Genomic DNA, 17,749 nt, shown 5'->3' with positions numbered 1-17,749 from the left:
CTGCTGAAAATCAACTTTTGGAAAAAGAAGTGTGCAAGATCAATTCAAGAAGATGAAGTTCATATAGAAAATTCATTCTAAACTGGTTTACGTTGTTGAAGATCATATCTACACGAACAGGTGTACTCGTTTCTGATCTTTTATTGTTTGGATGGTTTTAACTCTTGAGATTAGAGAATCTCTGGAAGAGTTGTGTAAAGAGAAATCTTGAGATAGGTTTTTCTCAAGTAGGATATTGTGGGATCAATATTCTTGGGTTATATGTTTCTTGTGGAGTCAAGAAATGGTTTGTTAATCTTGTAGGTGTCAAGATTTGCTTGTTAAATTCATTGATTGGATATTGCTTGTGCAGGGTGCATGTAAAGAATATCAATAGTGGATTTGACTGGATTTAGAGGTGTATCTAAATCTGAAACTGGATGTAGGCCTTTGGATGGCTGAACCAGTATATATCTTGGTGCATGATTTTCTTAACTCTTACACTCTTTACATTCTGTATAAGTTTCTTGATTAATGTTGTGTGAAGAAAAACATTATCTGCAGAAACTGAACTTTAAAGATTCTTGGTAATTGATAAATTCAATCTTTACATATCTTGTTATTCAAATCTTGTTGGATAAGCTGTGCATATATAACTCTGAATTACCTTTTATGTTTAAAGGTTTGTTTTAAATCAAGATTTGTTTGGTAAAGATTTAGAAAGCAAACAAGAAAAGGAAAAATAATATAGAATCTATTCAACCCCCCCTTCTAGATTCTAACCGTAGGGACCAACAGAACGAGGGCTGGATTTTCTCCGGGGTGCAGAAAATACGGATTCGCAAGGTTGACAAGGTGATCCGATACTTGATTTTGGTTGTTTGCAGCCATGGTCGATCAAAGATAGAAGCGAGAAGAATTCTGAGTATTGGAAGCGGAAGAGATGATGAACAAAGTATTTCGTAATAGGGATGATACCATGAAAGAGTCTTGACAGAGAGGAATAAAGGAAAAGCAACTCAGTTTGGGAATTTCTCTTTGATTCATTGATCAACGCCAGAAACAAAAGAATACAAATTCAACTATATATAATAGTTGAAACTGAAATTTAATTATATCAGAAAGCTAACAAACTGAAATATAATTATCTAATTGAATTAGTTTCTAACAAATTCAATTATAACAGAAAGCTAACAGATTAATCCTAATACTATATCTAATTGTGCATTGACATGGATAGAAATGATGAATGGATGAGGTGACATAACATGAGCATTGGTGCATGTTGCAAACATATTTACCTTGACCATAAGTGGTGATTAACAAGGGATGCATTTTTATACACTAGTCATAACTGGTGATTAACAATGTGACACCAGTCATAAGTGATGTAAACAGTGTGTCCATGCGTGGCGGTGCTTGAGGAGATTGATGAAGTTAATGAAGTTCGCCCATTGTGCGACATTCTGAGTTGATGCTTCTTAAGAGGTTGCATTGCATACATATTAACGTGAGCATGAGCATGATGCATGAGTTGTATGATGATGTGATAGTGGCGATGTTAGTATATGTATATATGTAATGATAATGTTGGTGTGATTGGTTATTACTGTGAATTGTATATGAATAACCAATTTTCTCACTCACATTCGTGGTGGTGTATTATAGGTAATGATGTAAGTGATGACGTCGGCACTCAAGGTGCCAAGAGCTGCAACGATGGGTTTGTTATAATAGTGTGACATCGGGGCAATAAGATTAAAATAGGATTTTACCTTTCATGTAGATTACTATTTCTTTCTTGTTTAAACACTATTACAATTTTTATGTTTTATAACTGTTTTATTTGATTGGGTGTTCAAAAGTGGGTTACATGTGAACCTATTTTACTCAAGTTGTTAATGAGTTTATTCCTTATTTAATTACATAAATCTGTTGGGATAGAATAAATGTCATACATCATAAAACATATCTACTAAAATTTCATAATGAAAATAATTGATACATAATTGTTGATTAATGATAATTGAATCATATTTTAGTTATTATTTAATACTAATCAATTATAATTAAAATATTTTTAACATTCTCCGGTTTGAATATTATTAATTGATTATTAAAATATAATAAACATTAAGAATAAATGATAATTACTACAAAAACATATGTCAATCAACAATATAAGAAACATAAGCTTTAATTAATAGAGAATGATATCTGAGGATGCATATATTATACATGCTAAATACTCACAATTCTAATATCATGAAATAACATAATTTAAGAAATAAAATAAATTATGCACTTCAACAATGGTTCCAACATCTAAAAATGTTATAAGAGATATATTATTAAAATGACAAAAAAATACATCTTTTAATAATAGAAATACATAAAATTAGACTCCCATTAACCCAATACATAATAAAAAACCTCAACTACACCTATATGAGCTACATGTTTCCAAAAAAGCTCCAATAGTTAAGGCTTTGGTTAGTGAATATGCTAACACTTCTTCATTGAAAGATGCTCTATTTGAGTTTGAAAATTCATAATTTCCTCCCTAATGAACAAGTACTTAACATCACAATGCTTTGTATGAGAAAAACTATTGTTTTGAGAAGAAAAAAAACAACAATATTGTTGTAATATATCAAAAGTGGCCAAGAAATACTTTCAATGATATAAAAGTCAGAGATCAAAATTTTAAGTTGCATGGCTTGACGAGCAACATACTCTGCTTTCATGGTAAAAGTTGTTGTAAGTGTTTATTTAACACTCTTCCAAGAAATAACTCCTTTTGTTGCCATAAAAATAAATTCAAAGGTAAAATTTTGGTTGACAAGGCAATTTGCAAAATCAAAATCAGAATAATTAATAACCTGAAGTTGATCGAACTTCTTATATATCAAGATATGGTTCTTGGTTTCTTGTAAATATCTCATGACCTTCTCAATGACTTTCTAATGACCCATATATACCTGGGATGCTCAAATATCTCCCCCAAAACATTAACACGTAAGATAATATTAGGATAAATACAAATTTAAACATACATCAAACTATCAACAGGGAAGCATTTTGTTAAGCCAGACGAAGAAACTCCCAACAAGGTTTTGAGTGAGACAAATATAATACATGTTGTTATCTCTAATAAGTGTGTTAGTGTTTCAGAAAAATATTAGAACAGGTAAAATGAAGAACAAGACAAAAGCGCGTCAAGCACAATCTAAGGCGAAACATAAGGACTCAGACGGAAGATGGTCAACGACCAAAAAGAAATTCCAGAAGAAATTGAAAGTCTGACCATATACAAGTTGACCAGACGAAAGGAAAAGTCAATACGTTAATGACAAATGCTCAGACAAAGGTCAAAGTTTGAGCTACATATAGACTACCAGACGCAAATGAAAATTGTCACGCAATCACCTGAGGAATCAAGCTTCAAAGGACAATTTGAATATCATCCACACTCACAAGAGAACACATGAAGTCATCTAAATTGTAAGAAGAAAAGAGGAAAGGAGAGAATCAAGCGCAGAACTAAAAGCATGCATGTGTTAGAAAAAATACATTACTTTTTCAGACAAGGACAAAACTTCACAGCTATAAGACCAGAAAAGGACAAAAAGGTTCCTAGGTCTCTGCTAAACTTAGACACTGCTGCTACCAAGACAAAGAACACTTCACGCAAGGTCTATCACAAGAGGCAACATTTAATGCAAGAATCTGAGCATTAAATGAGAAGATCAAACTAGTCGTGAACGACTATATCTGCTTCAACGGACACTTGCAACGGGAAGATTTTACAAGACTATATAGAGGTCTCAACAAATGGTTGACTATTTGGCCCAAAGATGGTTCAAGCAAGAAAAAGAGTGATATCCAGCCCATGATGCAACGAAACCAAAGATAGAGCGTATAGAGTCAAATATGCCATTATGTATTCATCTCTGTAAACTAAGGAGTTCAAAACATGTGTATCTTAGGAACAAAACCTTAGTGAGTGTACCAACTTATGTATCCTCTCTAGGAGAGTAAACCAAACACTCAAACCAGATTATACGTCTAACATTGTAAAGCCTGAAGAGGCTAGGGAAAGAATACTTGTAAAGCCTGGAGGGGCTTGTCAAAGAATACTCACTAAGAGTTAGAAGTGGCTGAACAAAGAATACTAGCGCCGGTGAGTGAAGCTGGCGGGCTAGGAGTTGGTCGAGAATACTCACTGAGAGCCAGAAGTGGCTGAACAAAGAATACTAGCGCCGGAGAGTGAAGCTGGCGGGCTAGGAGTGGTTGAGAATACTTGGGGAACCAGAAGTGGTTTAAGAATACTAGCGTTGGTGAGTGAAGCCAATGGGCCAAGAGTGGTCGAGAATACTTGGGGGACTAGAAGTGGTTTAAGAATACTAGCATTGGTGAGTGAAGCCAACGGGCCAGGAGTGGTCGAGAATACTTTGGGAACCAGAAGTCGTTTAAAAATACTAGCGGTGGTGAGTGAAGCCAACGAGCCAGGAGTGGTCAAGAATACTTGAAAAACTAGAAGTGATTTAAGAATACTAGCATTGGTGAGTGATGTCATCGGGCCAAGAGTGGTCGAGAATACTCAGGTCCAGGAGTGGACGATAATACTCAATGTTCTTCATTTTTATATCTAGTGGAACCCTTCAGTTGAAGGAGACTGGACGTAGCTCAGTTGAGTGAACCAGTATAAAATGATTGCATTGCTTTTCTTATTCAACTAGGAACAAATCTTCTTTACTGATTAAATCTTTGTGAAAGACTTCATCCAATATTTACATATCGTTAAAACCATTTTTCAGGCTAAGACGCAATTTCATTTAACAAATATATTACACTGAAAAGTTTTATCTACTGCTTGTCTTTAAATGAAACTATCTTAAAAAGGAAAACATAAGAACTTCAATAATTATTATTATAAACCATTTTCCTCAGCAGACGATAAACCCTTCAGACGCAATGACCTTGTGTTAACCAAATTATGCCTAACCGTCTGATATTCGAAAGTGCATTGGACGAAGTATATTACTCTTGCAAAAATGTCTTTAAAATTCCTTCGCACACACATATATTCAACCCTCTTCTATGTATTTTTCTGCTAACTTCACATTTGAGACTTTTTACATATTAATCATTTCTATATTATCTTTAAGACATTGGTCCCTTGATAATTTTTCACATGTAAAATAATGTAAAAAATCATTGAAAACAATTTTATATAGCATGAGAATTAGTTTTAGGAAGACAATCAACTATAAAGTAAACTCATTTATAAAGAAGGAACAACATAAAGTTGAAAAGTTATTAACAATACACAATATGTAAATAATAGTTGTTTATTTAAACATATACCTTACCGCTTGTCTAAATTATGTGACAATAGAACAATAACCCTAATATTCAATGTTCATCACCGACTAAAAATGGACACTTCCTTACTATCTCTCTTAGCATAAATTTTGTAATGTTTTAGGCATTTGGGATTAATGCATGTTAATGACATTGACACTCGGAGAAACTAATGAAAGGAACTAATGGTGCCAACTAGTAGTAGAAAAAACTGTTAAATGCTGACTTGAGACATATAGAACCATTTGATACTTTGGAGACATAACACTAGTGCATAAACAATTATTCGAGGCTTTTTTTAATCAAGTACTAAACTAAAGTGTCTTGAGGAAAAGAATGGAGAATTAATACGCATATAAGAAAAAGAATGAGTGGTCAAAGTGACAATTATTATATGTTTAGTAGGAAGGAAAGAAAATAGGAAGAAAAATAAAACATATAACAATGTATTTTTTTTTGTTTGATTGGAAGAAAAAAAAAGTTAACTTCAAGAAACAAGAAATCAAAATTTTCCTTCTTTTCGCTTTCTTTATAATTTAAAATTAAAATTTTTCTTCCCTTCTCACCCTCTTTACTTTGTTCACAACATAATACTAATGTGGTAACTTGACACTTAATATCCTTAAAATGAATTTGATTAACAATAGAGACTATCACGCCATATGTTCAAATTTTAAAAATTATTATTATTTTCATATTCTTGAGAAGCTTACTAAAAGATATGACAAAGCTCGAGACATAAAATTGATGGTTTATTCAATAACTTATATGAAAGTTTTATTATAAAAATAAAAAAAAAAATATTTAATTATTGATCTGACATTATTTTAAAAAATATATTAAAAATATTATTTTTTTGTAAAGATGCATAAATATGAAGAAAAAAAAATTATTCAACTATCTTCCATTTATAAGAGACATGCAAGACATTATCATCAATTAAAATTTATTAAAAATTATAAATTCAGACTCGTTAAATAAAATTAAGACCTATATATTTTTTAATGTTCAAGTAATAGAAAATATATCAAAGATATATTACTATTTTTTTTAAAACTATATCTATATCTATTATAAAAGGGATATAAGAACATGTAACCGCTTTTGGTCTCTATTTTTAGTGGATCATTATACCCTTCTGATATAAATTTTTTATATATCATCTTTGAATAACTAACTATACACAACTTTTTAATATTATATTTGTATATAACTATTAAAGATACAAAATGTCTCGACTCCTCTAATTAAAAGAAAAGAAATATTTTTAATATGTTAAAAATTTATGACACAAAACATGTCAACACGAATTTGACATTAATTACGTTTACAAACAATTTCCTTTTTCATCAAAATTTCACATAACCTGTTATTTTTCTCTTTATAAATATTTATATTTTTAATAAAAAAAATTATTTACTCTAATAATTATAAAAGAGTTAATTACTTATATATTGTTAGTATAAAATTTTTTACACTACAAATCAATTAAAGCCATTAATAATATTTTTTTTTATTTTAATTTAATTAAATAAATATATAAAAAAATATTATTAACGACTTTAATTGATTATCAGTGGAAAAAAAAAATTTTCACCAGGTGATTAACTGTTATAAAAATGTACATAAATATCCATTCCTATAATCCCATTTAGATGTCCTTTCAAAATTCCTTTTTCTATCTACAAGAATAATTTTCCACATCCTTCCCCTTGTTCATTAGTTTCCTTCTGCACCCTCTCCATACATTACTCACTCATATCCGTTCTGGTTCTGCCTTCAACACAAGCAACACACCATATTCTCCAATTCTAATGCTGTAAAACTTGCATCCATGCGTGCAGCAAGGGGCTCTGCCTCTGCTTTTGTACTCCCTCTCTCTGTTCTCCCTACCTCACTATGACTGATCTTCTGGCCACAAACCCTCTTACCATTTCAGCTGCAGAATCTCCAAGATACCCATTTCTCAATTCATGCTCAAATAGAACTCAACTCATCCCAAATTCCCGTGTCTCCTTTTCTCCCAAACCATTCAAAACCAGCTGCAATAACAACAGGGGCGTCTCTTTGGCACTGAGCTCGCGGTCGAATGAAGGCCCATCAAGGGGTCACGGCTTTTACAACGAACTTGAGTTTGAGGACATAAAGGAGAAGACTTTAGGGTTGGAGAGAAACCCTGTTGTTGGTGAAGATTCCCCCCCGGAAACTGGGTCTCTCTCATTTGATGGGGTGGAAGGTGTTGACGATCATGATAAGGGAGAGGATGATTTGGTTAGGGTTCAGGGCGATGGGGATGGGGATGTTTTGAAGAAAGAGGATGATCAAGGTGAGATTGAGAATTTTGGAGGGAAACTCAGAGTGAGAAGAGGTAAACAGGTAGTGAGAAGGTCGAATTTGTTGGCCAAGCAGGTGATCAGCATTCGCTCTGCCCTTAGCTTGGGGTTTGTCTCGCAGCTTTGGGTGGACACCACCTCTGTGAGTCTTGAAAGTAGTTGCTGAATCTTTGTTTTGCTAGCATGTGTCTACAGTGCTAGTAGTTTTTGGAATTTGTTAGTGGTATTTGTTTTGTTGGTATGATGTCTGTTTGTGGGACTAAGAAGTTTGTAAGTTTATGGATTTATTATTTTGGTGGACTCTTTTTCAGTGGATGGTGTTGTTTGTGGAGGTGCGGCCAAACTTGCTTTCTGGGGATTCAGAAAAATTCCTTCTGGAGGATATTAGTCAGGTATAAGGAGTTTGGAATCAGGAGAGGTTATTTTAGGATTGACTCTATTCTCAGTTGAATGTGGGTATACTATTACTAGCTTCAGACATACTTAACTTACTTTTGCGATTGCTTTATATCACTTTTGGAGAGTTTTTTCCCCGCAATTTCCAATGCATTCTGTGTTCAGATGGCATGAACAGTTTACCTTGTTGCTTTGCCAGTAAGTGACTTCTCGGGTATTTCACTATATTGAGTATTCTGCCTGTTCCTTTTCTTAGGTTGGAGATGTTGTCCTTGTCCAGGATGAAAGTGTGATAGACAATGAATTTAAAATGATTGGATTGGAGACACTGGTATGTTTTACTGTTTTAAACAACTCGTGAATTATTTTCTTTTACATATTATTTGAGTTCATCGTGTGGCAGAATATGGATAAGAAGTTGTCTTTAACTATACGTATTATGTGGTACTCAAACTCTGATGTGTTACTGAAGCAGTGCAGATTAATAATTTTTCATGCAAAGACTGAAATCTTGCCTTAGAGGAAATATTAATATTGTTTAAACTTTAAAATATCTGGGTGTACCAATAGACTTTCTTTCCATGCTTTATAAATTATGTGGATGTGATCTCTGTTATGATTTCATGTTTTCAGATGTTTCTTTATGGATTTAGTTAGGAGAATGCAATCTCTCCTCTTCTGAATATTCTTTTTCCTTCTTGCGGAAGAGTAAATTTCAATGTTTGAAAATTTATGAATGTTAATCTCAAAAACTTTTATTTGAACATGTTCAATATATCCTTAGATTGGTTTATCTAATTGCAAAATAAAATTTTATTTTATAGCTAACATTACTACATTAGTAGTGGAGTTAGGTGATCATGACAAGGCTAGCACTCTTAGCATACATCTTAATCCTATCCAAGTACCTATTGGACGACTTACAGAAGTAATTTGTAAACTTTATTAGGATTTGATTCAAATTTCTTTATTAGTTATCACAAATAATGTATAGATAAGGCCAAACCTACTGCTCAAGGTGGATTGGAATAAAGAATATCTTTGAGAACTACAAACTTAATTGATTCTTTCAGTGGTGTTCAAATAAGAGTAAAAAGGCCACAACTTATTGCTTAGCAAATTAAGAACCTCTTGATACACCACAACTAGATAAGATTACCTAGTTGATTGATAAATTGGAGGAACATCACTGATCACTGAAAGAAACAGATAAGTGTATACCTCTGGGGTTCACATCATTAGGGTGCTTCATAACTTGACACTGTGTAATTGCAATGAATTTTTATTTTATTTTTCAAAATGAATTTGGCATTTAAATTGCCATCTGGGTAGGTTGAATTTTATTATTATTTTTTTGGTGAATAGGGAAATCACAAAGTCATTAAACTAAGTACTAACATTTGGAGTTTAGCAGATGTGACTTACAAAGTACGTTGAATTTCATCATCAATGCTTTGAGCTGTCATAACTCATAAGTAAGAGAGATAGAGACTAGAGAGAGAAGCCAGACATGATTCAAAGTGCTGAAAGTTAAAAATAAAAATTGGTTCTCCGTAGTTGATCAAGTTTAATGTGATCAGAAGGTATAAAAAAAAATGTTGTGAAAAGACCATTTCCAGATCTTGTTATTTATTTATTTTTATAATTATTTATCATGTTGTAAATGATAGATGATTCAATTACATAAATGATAGTTGATTCAGTTACTTAATAGTAAATGACTTGGGAAGTTGGGACCAGTTATCAATATGAAAATTTAAAAGTGCTCTTTTATGGACATCTAGTTTTCGACACTTTTACCTAGAATTCCACTACCTTTATGTATTTTTTTTTTTCGTCAACCTTCTCATTCACCCTTTTCAAATAGTTATATAGAAAGTGATTCCATAGATTTCTAGCATCAATCTTGGTTTGTTTGTCATGTCTCTCAAATTTACACAAGTTAGGGGATGTCTTGATTTATCTGTATTTGCTAGGTTGGATACAAAGTTGTAACACCCTCTCGACGGAATATTGGAAAGGTGACTATATATCTCTTGCACCATGTTGTTTTTCACCAATTTATTTATCTCCATTATGTAATCATGGAAATCATAACTTTTAGGTGCGTGGCTACACTTTCAGCATCAATTCAGGTGCTGTTGAAGAACTTGAACTTGATTCATTTGGGCTATCCATCATTCCATCAAGTTTGGTAAGTGGGTGGCTTCTTTGTAAGGTTAATAGTACAAGTACAGAACTAGAGATTGCTTACACGATTTGTCAATTGGAAATATGTATCTTCTGCTCGGGTGGAGGAGGGGAACAGAGGAGCTATGATCCCCCCACCTGCCAAATTTCCAAGTCTTAACTTATTCATACTGGTTATATGTTGGTGGTCTCCCAAAAAGTAGTTTGACTCTAATATGGCCCTTTAATGAAATGAATTTCTGCTTGTTCACTTAACAAACAGTAACAAATAATTTGTTAGACTGTATGAAAAATATCTCATAATATTTAATATTTTATCATAGAATATTTTAGAGTTTCTTAGCTTATCTCTTAGAATTAGTTTCCATATTTGCTTATTATCTCTTGACTTGTCCTGCCTCTACTCTTCTATCAAGCTCTATAAACTCAGGAGCTCTACTTTATTTTCATAACTCTTCAATTTAATTTAGTGTGTCCCAATTTAATTTAAAGTTCACTTGTCTGTTTCTTTTTTCCCTCCAGATTTCTGAGATTCATGACCTTCGACACCTCTAGCAACTCATCCTAAACGTTTTCAATATTCAAGCTGAAATGACATTCTGGTGTCCATCACTGTGTGTTGGCTCTTCTTGATTTTGTTCTGACCTCAGTTTGATCTTTGGGTGTGCCTTCTATGACACCTCTTGGTTTTGTTTTGTTTTGGTGGCTTTGGTTTGTAGCCTAGGATCTACTCACAAGTTTGGACACAGAAGAATCCTTCTTGCAATCTATCGTACATAGAGAGAAGCAGACTTGTGCTTGACAGAGACCTTTCTAAGACTAACTAAAATGAGAGAACAAATCTAATTGCTTATTGAATATTGACAGCCTTTTAAAGACTGCTAATACAAAGGAAAGGAATATTTCATTGCCAACCTTACTGATAGCGCACCAAAACTTTAATGATAGTTCTCATCCTCACCTTTTCTTGTGGTGCAAACTCAAAGACCACCAATATCAATAACCTTGCGCTGCCAACCTCCTCTTTTGCACTCTCTTCTTACCTCTAGAGTCTAGACCACTTCCTCTCCATCCTTCACCTATCTCCAAATTTAATTCCCCAATGCCATTTGGTAACAAAGGGTTGGAACTTTCAACATTAGTTTTGTTAGTACTCATTTCTTCTGTTGAATTTAGCGGTTTATTGTTGGTTTAGAGTCAGCAACCTGGGAATTCAATTGCAACCAAGAAGTTTCATCTCAAGTATTGAGTGAGGATGAAATTGCCTGAGAGGTGAATATTGAATAATGCTTCCTGAGATGTAAATTAATATATGTATAGACAAATTAATCCTTTTTACTAATGGTGAGTTAATAAAGGGATTAAATTTTGGCTAATTTTGATAATTGAGTGGACTAAATTGGATAAATTTATGTGAGGGATTCAATTGAGAATAAAAGCATGTGAGGGTAGGGACCAAAAGCATGAGTTTTTGTCTTGTATGAGATTGAGAAGTCTTCCACGCAATAGTTCAAGCACAGCTTAAACAGCAGGGTAAGCTGTAAGCATTTATAATTATCATATATTCAACTTATAATAGTTATTAGTCTCACTAGATTCGGAATCCTGGAGCCACCCAGATCTTTTGTTACCAATCCAGGCACAATTGCTTAACCTTAATGACATAGTGCTCCTAAGGGTTTGTGTACAAATTTATAATATTTAGAGCATGTTTTGGATTTTCATTATTTTTAGGGTTTTTTTTTCTTCCAAAAGTTCTCATATTTTGATTATAATTTGTTTTTAACACAGAAGTAAGCTCATCTAAACACATACTTGTTACGTTTTAGGTGAGCACCTACTCTTTGTTGGTTGAGGACGTACTGGAAGTAGTATCTGATGCAATTGTTGTGCATGAAGCTGCAGCTTTACGTATTCAAAGGCTTTCTAAGGTACCTTTAGTTCAAGAATAAAACTGCCAGGTTTGCTTGATGATTTACTTTGCTGAAAAAGTTGCATCTGGGATTATATTGACTCTGAATCTGGATTATTTTCAGCTGTCTTGATGGATACATAAATATAAGCTCATGCCTGTTATGGTTACTGCATTGAAGCTTACAATTCTGACACCTTCTTTTGATTACTCCTGCTTATGGCATATTAAGTTCACACTTCGTGTAGGGTCATCTAATTATTATGTTTTTTTAATTATTGGCTCTATCCATTTTTATCTGAAATAATTGATGTCATTTTTCTCATTGTTTTAAAGACTAGATTTGACCAACTGGACCGAGAGCCAGTTTGGATTAAGATCTGATCAAGTCACTGGTCTATGTAACCCAAAAAAATCAGGGAAGTAAATAACCAGTCAAAAAAATGTCAAACCAATCATAAACTGGTCAAGAACATGCCAAAAAAAAGAGGTTCGAACCATTTTTTTTTTAATTTAAAATTAATAATTCTAAAACTTTTTTTAAATAAATAAAGACATGTTTATGAGATTTACATATGGATTGCTATTATTTAACAGTTTATTGAGTGGTTTTTTTTTAATCTTTTAAGACATGTAAAATGATTCTTTATACTAATTTAAAATTTTATTTACTTAATTTTCTTATAATTTTAAATTAGTTTATTAGTGAATATATTATATTATATTAAAATATATATTTAGTTAGTTATTACCAATTTGATCCTAGTTTAACTATGGTTGAAGTTGAACCAATGAATTGGGAACCTTCTCAATAGCCAGTCTAGATATGCAATCATTGTTCTTTCTGGCACCTTTCTTCCTATTTATTGTTCTGGAATATAATTTGAAATTCAGTGGGGAAAACTGGCTGAACATTAATAAATACATATATTTGGGCATCCTTTTAGCTCTTTGTAATAACTAATAAGCCATTCATTTATTTTGTCCTATTGATCAAAAAGCAGCCTATTTTTTGTGCTAGGGTTTTTTGGGCAACCAGAATGTGAGAATTTCCGTGGATGATGATGAAGACTATGACTCTGAACAATCTGAGACGTATGGTCATATTTCAAAGAGGAGAAAAAGTTTTGGAAGAAAGAAAACTCAAAGAGATTGGGATGATGAAGATAATTGGGAGCTTCCAATGGACTATCTCTGATTCTCATGGATTTTATGCTAAATTTTATGTATAACACTTTTTTTTTATATATAAAAATAGTGAAAGTTTAAATAAGCATATTAAAAACACCAAGAGGTTTTTCTTTCTCTTTCCTTTTTGGTAGCAAGTGGCTTGCATTTGTACAGTTAGTTTCAATGAATTTTTAGTTTTTTTTTCTGTATTTATTTTAGCAACCTTTAACTTGTATTGCCTATTCATAGATAGATTTATCTATATTTAATGATATGCAATTTTCTTTAGTTTGACAAAGGTGATGTTTTCTCTTTTGATCAGCAACAAATTGGATGCTTTCATGCTCTTCTGTTCTGCCTCTGCAGCAGTGAACAAAATAAATGAAGAAAGGGTATGCTGGAGAGACACCGAAGATAGACTAGAGAGGATTTAATCTAATTTGATACTTCCATGGCATTATTTAAATAAAAGCTTGTTCATAAGCACTTTTAAAAGAGAGAAAAAAATAAAATGTTTTTTTTGAGCTGAAATTAGTTTATATATAAATTAATTTTGTAGAAGTTATTGTATATAAATTTTTTCAAAAAAATATTTTTAATTTGTGTATTAGTTAATTTTAATTTATGAAAAATATATTTTTTTCCTTATTTTCTTCTAAATCTGTTTATGAAGAAGTTTATCTATATAGATTTTATATATTGAATATCAACTATCAATGTCAATTGAAACAAATGTAATTAACCTGTATAAAAGTCGAAATATCCCAACCAAATTTGTAATATCTCTTCATTTCATGTTTTTGACATTTTGAATCTTGATTTCAAGAAGACAATAGAAGCCTCCAATGATTGTGCAAGAGAATTCATAAAATCAAATCAATTTTACAAAATTAATTTTGGCATGGTTTAAATACTAATAAGTGTCACCACTTTTGATAAAAAATAATTGTTTAAATTTTGGCAGATATAATTTAATATTTTTGTATTAGAACTTGGAAGTGATCGGTCTCATCGATATTTGAACCATAAGTTGTAAATTTATATTCTTTATCTTTCTCAATCGTACCGTATTTGATAAATTTTATTTTTTAAATAATATTCAAAATAATAAGTATTTATTATCTAAAATAAGTTAAATCAAACATGCACATAATTTACTTACATGGCAGTTTTGTAATAAGCACCACATTTTTACTCTATATTCACATCCAAAAGAAAACGACGCAGAAGTTAATATAGGTTGCTTGCTTCAACGTATACTGCTCTGAACTAACAGACATTCAAACACGGACACAGTTAATAAACCTGTCTAACTCTACCATGATGCTAGCAGACCACGAGAAAAAATTTATACCCAAACGTTCATTTTTTTTATCCACCATTCATGATTTTTATTTTTTAGTGTTGACTGTGTTGTGAACTTTTTATTTTGAACACTTTTGTTTTCTCAGGAAATTCACAAGGCTGGATTCTTTTATACGTAAACTGTAACAATTTTTTTTTTGTTAACAACAAAAAACTATAGTATAACTTAAAGTAAGTTAACACACCTCATAAGTTTAGATCTAAGATTTAAAATCAAAGTTGTGCGCGGAATCTATTTTTAAAAAATCCCCCGAGAATCCAATGTAACCTTTTTTAAAAGCAAAAATCATCAGAAGAAGCAAGCAAGCCCAACCCCAAGTCAAAAAAACAAAAAATAAAAAATACTAGCCGTTAGCGCCTGTCTGGTTTCAAATTCAAAACTCATGCTCCCATCATCTCCACCTCTTTTATTCCCTTACAGCTCCCACTCAAACCATAATCCCAATCCCAAATCAATAGCAAGCAAACCAAACACGTCATAACGCCAATGCAAACACAAACGCAAATGCAAACTCCCACGACCGGACCACCGAAGCTCCGCCCGAGGTCCGGCCGGACGCCGCTTCAGCTCAAGAACTCTCCCGCCGATCCCATCCAGCCTTCGCCAAAGCCCAAGCCCAAACCAAAGCCCGACCGCCCGTGTTTCGAGATCTCAGCAATCGACAAAGAGAACAATCCGATCGCCATCGCCGCCATTCCGGCGGCGCAGCCGCCGGAGACGTCGCTAGCGGAGGAGCTCAGCGCGATCAAGAAGAAGCTGGAGAGGATGAGAGCGGACAAGGAGAGAACGGAGAAAACGCTGAACGAGAAACACGCGGTGCTTGACGCGAAGATGAAGGAGATGGAACAGCGAGGTGAGATTCAGAAGAATCTCGAGATCGAGGTCGATCGATTGTTCCGGTTGAAGGAACTCAAGTGTCGGTGCATGGTGAGCTAAGCGATTTCAACACTTTTCCTTTTGGATTAGTTTATCGATTTCTCGATGCTGATTTTTCTTTCTCCTTGAACAGAGAGTTTCTCCGATGCGGACGCTCAGGGAGAAGGAACAAGAAAAGATCGTAAACGAGGCGCCATCGCCGTCGGAGGTGCGTGCGCGTGGTGTTCTTGGTTTTTGGATTTAATTTTGTGGTTTTTGCATGTACTATGCTAACGATCGAAAGAGAGTGAAATTGAGAAACGTACCTTTGTTTTTGTGTTGAGAAGGTGAAAACAGAGGAAACGGAGGCGGCGTCGGAATCGGAATCTGTTGGAGGCGAATGCCAAGTTCTGCAGAGTCCAGGTTCAGCTTGTTCACAAACTCATACCACACACACAAAATCAGATAGTTAGTTAAGCTTTATGGAATTTTCTATACATAATTTCTCATTATGTTTTTTTTCTCTCTTTTAATTTATGTGAATTTCACATTGCAAATTGTACTTTTTTTTATTATTGTTACATTTTTGAGAAAGAAAATGGTTCACAGTGTTTTGTTATTGCTCTATAATAAAAAAATATGTATATGATTTCAACTGAAATGGGGTGGGAAATTGGAATTAAAGTTCCTCCGAGCTTCACTATATATAGAAATTTGATGGTAGACAATTTGATTTTGTCCCAAAATTTCATTTGGTTGCATTGTGGAGAGAAAAATATATAAAAATTGGGAAGCTATAAATAGTTGTGTTATTAAAAATGAAAAAAGAAAAAAAAACTAATTGTGTTTCCTTTACTCTTGTGGAAAGTTGATTTACGGTTTCTATTTGGGGAAGAAAATTACATCAAATTCTCAAATGTTTTGAATTTGATAGTTATTTTTAAGCTACTTCTACAAGCGCGTTATTAGTTACCTGTTTTCAATTAATCATTTTCCTGGTATTTTTCACAAATTGACTTACTTTCAAAACAAAGTTAAAGATTATTTGAATAGATGAAAAGAATCAAGTGAAAATCCAGGCAAATGAAACAGAAAAGGACCAAAAATGAAAGGAAATGCAATAAATAATGGTGAAAGTTTGGAAGACATAGTCTACTTAATTACTCACTATCCCTTGCCTATACATGAGTAATAGGAGTGTGTTAAGTGACATTAGTGTGATTTTAAATTCCTTATATATAATAAACTGTTAATTTAAACAAATAAATAAGAAAAAAGATACGGGTATAATTTTATAAAGTTTAAAAATAAATAGCATCTACCAACTCTTTAAATTATTCAAATTCTACACATTTGGCCTACAATTGACTAACAACTGTCTTTAAACGCTTGCCACATGGATGGTACATAATTTGAAAGAGGTGTTTTCAATAAATCCCCAAAGTATTTTAGAAAATTTGTTTTGAGGAGAAAATTTTAAATTTTCGAACAATTATTAAGTAAACATATGATTCATTAACTAATTAATTAGATATTTAAGTAAAATAATTATTATAATTAACACAAATAATTAATATATAAAAAATGATTTTTTTAAGAATCGAAAAAATATATACTCTTTTGGATGTGAGTCATTTGGACCAAACCAAATCTATCATTGGGTGGCTAACATATTTGGGTGATTGTCTCGTGGTCATGCCACTTTTGACAACTTTTTGAGCATGTAGTATTGTTATGAAAATATTTTACACATATGAAGTTATTTTGAAATATTTTATGGAATAATTATCGATGAGTGTCACTAGTCAATCCAACAACATCCATGTTACTATGTCATGTTATTTTTTTTTAGTTTATGTTAAAATGGCTCAAAAGTGATATATGTGATGTCCAAGTGAGTGTCATTAGAGTTGTTTGTGGGCTTTTTGACCCCAAAAAATAAAAAAAACTAAAAAAATACACGAAATAAATTAAAAAAAAAAACAATTTATCAAAGTAGGTGATTTTTGATAGCGTGACGCCACGTGGAACAGAAAACGCAGGGGGTGGGGCGTTTTTCAGAAAAAAGCCTCTCCATGCGCCTTATATGGCTGATGTGGCACCTGCATACGTGGAAAAAGAAAGAGCAGGGGAGCAGACATTTTTCAGAAGGAGCCATAGGGGGGAGGCGTTTTGTAGATA

General features: G+C 32.7%; 2 protein-coding genes across 10 annotated transcripts in view; both read left to right on the top strand.

Moving 5' to 3' along the window:
• The first annotated feature begins 7,003 nt into the window (after positions 1–7,003).
• LOC109787918 (uncharacterized) lies at positions 7,004–13,645 on the top strand. 5 transcript variants are annotated; one of them, XR_014433335.1, is made up of 8 exons: positions 7,004–7,821; positions 7,991–8,071; positions 8,332–8,406; positions 10,052–10,096; positions 10,180–10,269; positions 12,095–12,196; positions 12,302–12,421; positions 13,199–13,341. XR_014433335.1 is itself a non-coding variant. In XM_020346527.3 (7 exons), the coding sequence occupies exons 1-7, from the start codon at positions 7,246–7,248 to the stop codon at positions 13,221–13,223; spliced, it is 1,011 nt and encodes a 336-aa protein (XP_020202116.1). In that variant the 5' UTR covers positions 7,004–7,245; the 3' UTR covers positions 13,224–13,364. The 5 variants fall into 5 exon arrangements, 2 of the variants coding, with proteins under 2 accessions (XP_020202116.1, XP_020202108.1); XR_014433336.1 differs by having other exon boundaries at positions 13,182–13,323; XR_003805708.2 differs by lacking the exons at positions 12,302–12,421; positions 13,199–13,341 and adding an exon at positions 10,788–10,927.
• A 1,239-nt stretch (positions 13,646–14,884) lies between these two features.
• The window catches only part of LOC109795314 (myelin transcription factor), a 40,238-nt gene continuing 37,373 nt past the window's right edge, over positions 14,885–17,749 (top strand). For 2 of the 5 annotated variants that reach the window (XM_083072889.1, XM_083072890.1), the window contains exons 1-3: positions 14,887–15,640; positions 15,723–15,797; positions 15,916–15,991. In XM_083072889.1, coding sequence (XP_082929015.1) covers positions 15,200–15,640; positions 15,723–15,797; positions 15,916–15,991 — 592 coding nt within the window. In that variant the 5' untranslated portion in view covers positions 14,887–15,199. Of the gene's footprint in view, positions 15,641–15,722; positions 15,798–15,915; positions 16,230–17,749 lie in introns of those variants that run through there. The other 3 variants (XM_083072888.1, XM_083072891.1, XM_020354770.3) reach the window with 3 other exon arrangements.

Source organism: Cajanus cajan, chromosome 4 (assembly GCF_000230855.2).
Source record: "Cajanus cajan strain Asha chromosome 4, NIPB_CcT2T_4, whole genome shotgun sequence".
Classification (NCBI taxonomy): domain Eukaryota; kingdom Viridiplantae; phylum Streptophyta; class Magnoliopsida; order Fabales; family Fabaceae; genus Cajanus; species Cajanus cajan.
The sequence above is the reverse complement of the archived record's forward strand: the minus strand, read 5'-3'. Positions and strand labels throughout refer to the sequence as shown.

Excerpts from the sequence above, each read along its gene's own strand:
- LOC109787918 (XM_020346519.3), top strand. The coding sequence starts at position 7,246 with ATGACTGATCTTCTGGCCACAAACCCTCTTACCATTTCAGCTGCAGAA. Across the intron at positions 7,822-7,990 it reads TTTGGGTGGACACCACCTCT|TGGATGGTGTTGTTTGTGGA; the intron begins GTGAGTCTTGAA and ends ACTCTTTTTCAG. Across the intron at positions 8,407-10,051 it reads TGATTGGATTGGAGACACTG|GTTGGATACAAAGTTGTAAC; the intron begins GTATGTTTTACT and ends TGTATTTGCTAG.